Below are 8,279 nucleotides of genomic sequence, written 5' to 3' on the forward strand. Positions count from 1 at the left end.
TCCCCGATCTCATCCGGGACTCCGAACTACCTTCGGTACATCAAAACACATAAACTCATAATATAACCGTCATCGAACTTTAAGCGTGGGGACCCTATGGGTTCGAGAACTATGTAGACATGACCGAGACACGTCTCCGGTCAATAACCAATAGCGGAACCTGGATGCTCATATTGGCTCCCACATATTCTATGAATATCTTTATCGGTCAGACTGCATAACAACATACGTTGTTCCCTTTGTCATCGGTATGTTACTTGCCCGAGATTCGATCGTCGGTATCTCAATACCTAGTTCAATCTCGTTACCGGCAAGTCTCTTTACTCGTGCCGTAATACATCATCCCGCAACTAACTCATTAGTTACAATGCTTGCAAGGCTTATAGTGATGTGCATTACCGAGAGGGCCCAGAGATACCTCTCCGACAATCGGAGTGACAAATCCTAATCTCGAAATACGCCAACCCAAAAAGTACCTTTGGAGACACCTGTAGAGCACCTTTATAATCACCCAGTTACGTTGTGACGTTTGGTAGCACACAAAGTGTTCCTCCGGTAAACGGGAGTTGCATAATCTCATAGTCATAGGAACATGTATAAGTCATGAAGAAAGCAATAGCAACATACTAAACGATCAAGTGCTAAGCTAACGGAATGAGTCAAGTCAATCACATCATTCTCCTAATGATGTGATCCCGTTAATCAAATGACAACTCATGTCTATGGTTAGGAAACATAACCATCTTTAATTAACGAGCTAGGCAAGTAGAGGCATACTAGTGACACTCTGTTTGTCTATGTATTCACACATGTATTATGTTTCCGGTTAATACAATTCTAGCATGAATAATAAACATTTATCATGATATAAGGAAATAAATAATAACTTTATTGTTGCCTCTAGAGCATATTTCCTTCATCGATAGCAAGATGATTGTATTTAGATTCATGGAGAAACACGAGAAACTAGTGCAATGTGCTTCTGTTTTGCAAAATTTTGATTGATTTTTATATAGCTGACTATGGCCAGTGTGGCTAAATAGTTCAGTGTGCTAACTAGTGTTGTTGTCCTAGACTCCTAGTTAATGTTGAGTTGCCTCACGCAAAACACATCTCTTGCCATTCATTTAGGAAACTAACCAAACAGGGGGAAATGTGAATGAAATAATTAGTTCAAATTATTGTTTTTGCCTTGTTTTTTGTGATGGCAAAGTTCATATTGTCTCCATGGTAATTTTTCCATGTCGTTCTTAGGGAAACAAACAAATTTGCTAGAATTTGCCATGTGTCCTGTCTAGAGTTGCCATGGATCACAACAACCAATTTTCCAACATTTTTGCCATATCACCGTATGACCACTTCTTACAAATTCTTCTAGTTGAGTTATGTATGCACTATACCGAACTTGACCCCCTTTTTTGTGTGATTCTTCTGCCAATATTTTTCCATCAGTATCACCTGCCAAGAATTTTCATAATTACAATTATTGTATACATGTAGTTGCCATCAAGTTTTATCCAAAGTTCCAATCAAATTTCTTTGTCCTGGGAAATGAATTTGTGTGCTACTTTTAGGTTTAATACCATGGCAAATTTTGTCATGATTTGCATAGGATTTTAAATAGTCTTGAATTCTTTTTTTACACAATGTCAAAACTTGTTTTCTTCATGGAGCATGGCAGATTCACTTTATAGCCCATGGCAATTTAACTTTGTAGACCATGTTTGTTTTTATTTTCATTTAGCCATGATCTACATAGGGTTTTAATTTCATTTTTCATGCACCACCCTAATTTTGCCATTTTCCATGGCATTTTTTCTCATTATTTTTGTTTTCTCCACATACATGGCAAAACACCATGGAAATTGTAGCTAAAACACCATGGTAAATTTTGATTTGCCTATGGCATAGTTCTTATACAAAGCATGACATTTATAGCTAAAATGCCATGGCAATTTTCATTTGCATAAGACATGGCACTTTTGTTCATTTCTCCATTTTTTTTTTACCCACACAACAAATTTCTCAAATAAAACATGGCAGTTTTAATTAAATACCACGGAAAATTTTAATATGAATTTGCCATGGAAATTTTAGTTTATTTTTTTGTGTTATTTTACATACATGGCAAATCTCTCAAATAAAATATGTAGATGTTCAAAAATATGGCAAAGCTATAGATGTTCAAAAACATGTCAAAGCTAAAGATGTTCAAAAACACGACAAACTTGCCATGGCAACTTAATATGTTAAAAGAACATGGCGAACTTGCCATGGCAACTTAATATGTTCAAAAACATGGCATACTTCTTTAATTAAGTTGTTCAAAAATATGGCAAACTTCTTTAATTAAGATATTCAAAAAGATGCCAAACTTGCCATGACAGCTTAAGATGTTCAAAAACTTCAAAAACATGACAAACTTGCCATGGCAACTAAAATCAGTAATTTTGTAGATGTGTTTTTTTCCATGGAAACTAAAAGCACATGTTGCCATGATTCGCTGTGTCTTTTGCCATGTCCACCCGAAGAATGTTGCCATGGCAATTGCAAATTAGTTTGAGAACAAGACAAGTTTGATGTTTTAAAATTTGTTCTACCATGGCGATTACATGTACGATTTAAAATTTTCCATGTGTGTAGAGAAACATTTTTTGCCATACATTTTTTTTGCATATATTGCCATGATGGCAACTTTTGTAGTGTAAACTTCATTTTTTTTACCATTGTGTATCCATGTTGTATCCATATATATGTAAAGTTCATGGCAACTTTTGTAGTGTAAATTTCGTATTTGATGGCAACATAAGATGTTTACAAATGTTTTCCATGAACATGGCAACTTTATTAAAAAAATGCATTGTCGTTGTCATATCTTATTTTCGAAGAATGTTGCCATGCTTACTTAAGATGTTCATTTCCATGGCAAAGTTATTTGTTTTTGAACATGATAATTTTTAAGTTACACCACAGTAAATTTATATTTATTGTGATCATGGCATATTTATTGTCTGAAACATGGCAAATTTACTTTTTACAACCATGGCAAACTGAATGTTAATGCCTATTTTTTCCTTCTACCATGCCAAAGTTAATGTTTGGTCATGTCAATGTTGTAAGTTAGGCCATGGCAAAAAAAAATGTTGCCATGGCAATTTTTCTTCTTAACCATGACAAAGACATCTTCCTAACCATGGCAATTTTATTTTTTGAACCATGGCAAATTCATACGTTGGCATTTTTTATCTCAACACATGGCAAATTCCCCTTTTGTTTTGTACGCAATGGCTATTTTGTTCATTTTTTTAGAGGTGGCTATCTTGTTCATTTTTTGTTTGTTCAAATCTAGGGCACCCATTTATTTTGTTCCCGCAAGAGACGTGTCGTTAGTGAGGGTTCGGGAGAGAGGGGGGGGGGGGGGGGGGGGGGAATCGTACCGAACGAAAACGTTCAGTTCGATCGACCCATTCGGTCCCGGGGTCCTCCTGCCACATGTGTGGCCGTGTGGGCATTATCAGCTTCCGGCACCATGGAGCCCAAGCACCAAAACGCTGCACTCCAGAAAAATACACGTCCCTATTCTGCTCTCTTTCAACCTATATTCCATTTCGTTTCCAAAACAGCCATCTTCCCACATCAGTACCAGAGAACCAAGAAAGAGGCAACACAGCGCACGTGGGAGCCAGATCCTATACATTGCTACCGCCTGCACTCCTTCGTATGTATACGTGTCCGTGTGTCTGTCGCATAAGTCATATAGCCATCTGGACACACTGAAGACGATATTGCCCAGCACCAGCAGGGAAGTAGAGTGTACGTGACCAAGTACTGCTGGTTTGGGAACAAAAAGTTTCCGTGTCCCTCCGTGCTGGTTATTCACCTTTGCCATCCCCTTATTATCTCTCACTACCAATATCAACATCCTACTCTCCGCCCTGTAGGCCGTGGTGATGTAGTGGCGAGAAGAATACATAGAGTTACGGCGTGGTGAGCTCTCCTCGGCTGCAATACCGTATCCGCACCTCCAGCACCGTGCCCCACCTCGTCCTCGTTGTTTTGCAGCAATGCCGCCGTGGCGCCTGAAACACATTACAAAACGACCTGTAAACCAACACGGAGATGCGTATGTACCTACTAAAAGCCATCAAAACAATGAGCTAGATAGGATTTCTTACCCGTTTCCACTCGTTCTGGTTCATCTTGGGAGCGAACACCTTGACGGTGTGAACCGTGGACGCGGCGCGGAAGCTGGCCTGGTCGCACTCTTTCTCCGACTTGGCGGCGTGCCTCGAGTACTCGCTCACTGTGCCCCGGCTGGTCTCGTTCCGGACCCGGCTGAGGAAGAACATGGCCGGCCGGTAGCACGGGGTGTCGGTGCTCATCAGGGGCCGGGTGTTGAACACGAAGGGCCCGTTGGCCCAGCTCCGCCAGGTCTTGAACGTCTGCAGCGGCACCTCCAGCTCGTGCGGCGCCACGGCCCACGGGTAGAGCTGCACCGTGTAGCCCCACGCGATGGAGACGGACCAGGTGTAGCCCGGGCCGTGCTGGTAGCCGAAGGCCTGCTGCAGCAGGCGGGCCGAGTCGAACCGGGCCGCCCTCACCAGCGGCCGGACCGCGGCCAGCGGGGTGTGGCCGACGGGGCTGATGGGCTCGATGTGGTCCAGGTGGTGGAGCGAGACCAGCGGCGCCACCGGGTGGGCCGCCAGCATGCCGTACGCGTCGCCCCGGATGTCCACCTGCGTCCATCCACCACAAAAGCGTCGCGTTAAACAATCATATCTTGTTGAGTGCTCATACAGTATTTTCTTTAATCATGAGATGAGTATTGAAAATTTGAAACGGGCGCCGATAGATTCCCGTGGGCATGGCCAGGTGGTGCTCCACGGAGAGGCGGTGAAAAAGGTGGGAGACAAAAGGCGAGCCGGACTGCGACACGCGACAAAAGCAGGATCGACTGGTAGATCTGGGAGCGCACATGTGTCAGCGACCGCACAGGGTTCACCGGTTCAGAAAGTGAAAAACTGAAGGTACTCGCTCGCAGCGAGAGAAGTTTAATCGTCCGTGCCGACCCCATGTCACGTCAGAAACAGCCAGCTCCACCACAAGTTTGCTCAGCGGATCAGAGGCCGTTGTTGGCGCTGCGCAACTACTATCGACTACTCCCTCCGTTCGGAATTACTTTCTTAAAAATGAACGTATCTAAAACTAAAATACATATAGATACATCCATTTCTATAATAAGTAATTCCGAACGGAGGGCAGTACATTCGTGACACTGCCACCGAAACCAAGCAAGCGCCTGGCTGGGAGGGTCGTGCCGCATCGGCGGGGTGCGCGCCAGGGATTCGGAAGGCGACAGCCTTGGGCCACCACCCTGCCGCGAGCACGCGCGTCAACGACTTTGGGGCCAGAAACGGTGGTGGTGCGGCAAAGCTTTCGCTCGGCGCCGTTAACCGTGCGCTTGCCACCACCGCCGCTGTGGCGTGCCTGCAACCCAAAACCCGCGGCGGCCACGGCGAGAACGAGGGTCCCCTCCGCCTCCGGCCTCCGATAATTTCGGCAGCGGAGCCCAAAGCCATCCACGTACCCTGGGAGGACACCACCACATGCGCGGCAGCACGGGCGGCAAGACATGTTTGGCCCCAGCTCAACCAACAAACAGGTGGCGGCATCAACTTTTCGTCCCCCTCTACTCATCGTTTGCATCTTTCGGCCACATTTTTTACAGCGCCCGCCCGCCGTGTGGCACATGCAAGGGGGTATGAAAAGGGAGGCGGTGCAGTGTGGTGCCCGGCAAAGGAAAAGCGACGGGGGCTGTCGTTTTTGTTGGGGTGGTGGTTCGCTAGCTCAAGTCCTCCTCAAGTCGCCTGTGAACACTTGTCCTGCTAAGATGCCCACGCCACATGGGGTAGGCCTGAGCGCTGTCGCTCGAGGTCCAGGTCCATGGACCAGCTGCTGCTCGGCCCCCGCGCCTCCACGCTGGATTTGTACCTTCGAATTGTCCGTGGCTTCCGCGACGGCCACACAGTCGCCACTCGGGTTCCATTGATTTCTAGGTAGAAAAGGTCCGTCGGGCAAGTGTTCGTCTTTGCGGCAGCTGGTGGGTGCTTTTGTGCTTGCCCTTGATTAAACGGAAAGATTCTACCAAAAGATAGGAGATCTTCTGCTGCCATGTTTCGTTTTGGCATAGGCGAAGGGGCGGTGAAAAGTTGGTCAAAAAGGTTTGATCCCAGCGGCCTATGCAGAGAAACCTAGTGCAAAAGGCAACCTATACTGAGCTGAAATTTGGAATAGGCGGCCCAAGTTGCAGAATCGGCGGTTTTTGTTGCCAAGCTGTTTTGAGAAACATTTTTGGATTGCTTATATATATAGGAACAAAAGGAAATTCGGGTTTTGGAGACGTTTTTTTCTTCCCAAAACGTAATTTAAAAAGGGTTTTGATTCAAACATAGCAACGAGCATGACGATTATTTTATTTTAGTAGTAAAAAAGTAACGAGCTTTGGCAGCGTGCGTGGGGATGCTCACCTGGTGGAACCCGGGCTCGCGGGTGAGCGGGACGCCGAGCTCGCTGAGGCAGGCCTGCACGCGCTGATCGCTGCCGTAGAACTGCGAGTAGCGGTCCAGGCAGCCGTCGATGGCCTTGGCGAGCTCCGCGGCGGCCGGGTAGCTCACCGCGAACCCGCCCCCGCCGAACGCCATGCCGTACGAGTGCATCACGTTCTGCTCCACGCTCTCCGACGGCGCCCCCACGTAGTACATCTCCTCGTGGTCGTACTTGCGCAGCACGGCCACCAGGTTGTCCGGGAAGAACACCGTGTCGTCGTCGCCCATCACGAACCACCGCGGCGCCTCGTCCGCGCCGGTGCCGTTCGCCAGCTCCGTCGAGACGGCCAGGAACGAGTCCGCGACGATCCTCGCCATCCGCGAGGCCGACGCCCGGTTCCCGAACCGTGACGCGTCCGCCGAGACGCGGTACGGCGGGCACGTCGCCGCCGGCCACGCGCCCGCGGGCTGCTCGTCCAGCCAGACGTGGCCGCGCATCGCCTCGGGCCGCCACCAGAGCTCCGCGTAGCCGCGGCGCTGGTCCCACGTGCGCGCCGACGCGCCGATGCCGAACACGATGTGCGACAGCGTGGTGGGAGCGCGGCCGCCGGCGGCGGCGGCGGCGGGCCCGTCAGCCGCGGCGTCCTCGTCGGCCGGGAACTCGCCCAGGGAGCCCCCGCAACCCTGGCAGCTCCACCAGCGGTACACCCCGCCGGCGCCGTCGTCCGGGAAGAAGGCGACGTATGCGAGGAAGGCCAGCGTGGCCGCGATCAGCATGGACAGCGACGCCGCCACGCACCGGCGGCGCTGGTCGCCGCCGATCCCGCCGCCCTCCACGGCCTTCCATTTGGGGGGCTGCATCTGTCGATCTTGCCAAGATCACCACCTTTCCCGGACGACGGTTTCGCTGGGGGGATCTGGCGGCGCGGGGGAACGGCGAGGCTGGAGGCCGTATCCCAAAGGGAAATCAAACAATTATGGGAGAGATGGCTCGTGGGAGGGCGCCAGGGAGGCGCACCTTTTGCGAGCCCCTCTCCTCGCTCTCGGAGACGCAGGAATAATTTATCGGAGATGTGGTAGCAAGAGGAATTTGTGTGCGCCCGCGCTTGGTACGGGACAAGTATGCGCCTGGTGCCTACGCTATCTTCTTCGTATCATATCATGGGCGTATTTGCATTTGCTTCTTTCTATTCGATCGACCTTCTCCCGCCTTGAGAAGAGAAGAAGGGGATTCCGAAGTGTGTCGTAGGTACGAGTCGGCGTGGTGCGATTCCGACGCCTCCTTGGCGTCCTTTTTGTCCTTGGCGGATGTCGACGAGCTCTGCGGGTTTGGAAAGGGCCAAGGACACCGCGGGCTCGCACGTCGGTATTAGGCTGGTACGTGGCGTGAGACTGATATTGTTTTCCATATCTACCTTCTTTGCCATGTTACCAAATCATCCGATAAAACCTCGCCGCGTGAACCATCATCCGCTCAAAGCAGCGCGAGTCGACCACCATGGGCGGGTCGTGCGCGCTACGATTTGGGCTTGGGGCATCTGCTGTGTTCTCGGCAGCATCAAAATCGGTCGGTGTGACTCGTGAGTACCGTACGTCGTGGCAGAGCAGTTTGGTGGCGGCTTCCTTCGGCGCCGGGCAATGATAGCGGCGGGACGCCTGGAGCCATCGGCAAAGTTTTCGGGGTGCATGTGCTGGCCCGTTCAAACTTTCCACACCAGGGTGACCTCTGCATCC

General features: G+C 49.4%; 1 protein-coding gene across 1 annotated transcript; it reads right to left on the reverse strand.

Moving 5' to 3' along the window:
* Positions 1-3,579: 3,579 nt before the first annotated feature.
* Positions 3,580-7,848, reverse strand: LOC109772703 (uncharacterized). The gene is made up of 3 exons (XM_020331397.4): positions 6,528-7,848; positions 4,176-4,736; positions 3,580-4,079 (listed from the first exon to the last, which is right to left on the reverse strand). The coding sequence occupies exons 1-3, from the start codon at positions 7,404-7,406 to the stop codon at positions 3,978-3,980; spliced, it is 1,542 nt and encodes a 513-aa protein (XP_020186986.1). The 5' UTR covers positions 7,407-7,848; the 3' UTR covers positions 3,580-3,977.
* Between the last annotated feature and the right edge of the window lie 431 nt (positions 7,849-8,279).

Source organism: Aegilops tauschii, chromosome 4 (assembly GCF_002575655.3).
Source record: "Aegilops tauschii subsp. strangulata cultivar AL8/78 chromosome 4, Aet v6.0, whole genome shotgun sequence".
Taxonomy (NCBI): domain Eukaryota; kingdom Viridiplantae; phylum Streptophyta; class Magnoliopsida; order Poales; family Poaceae; genus Aegilops; species Aegilops tauschii.

Coding starts and splice junctions, on each gene's coding strand:
- LOC109772703 (XM_020331397.4), bottom strand. CDS start 7,406: ATGCAGCCCCCCAAATGGAAGGCCGTGGAGGGCGGCGGGATCGGCGGC. Junction 4,737..6,527: donor GCGAGCCCGGGTTCCACCAG/GTGAGCATCCCC, acceptor GGATGGACGCAG/GTGGACATCCGGGGCGACGC. Junction 4,080..4,175: donor ACCAGAACGAGTGGAAACGG/GTAAGAAATCCT, acceptor AATGTGTTTCAG/GCGCCACGGCGGCATTGCTG.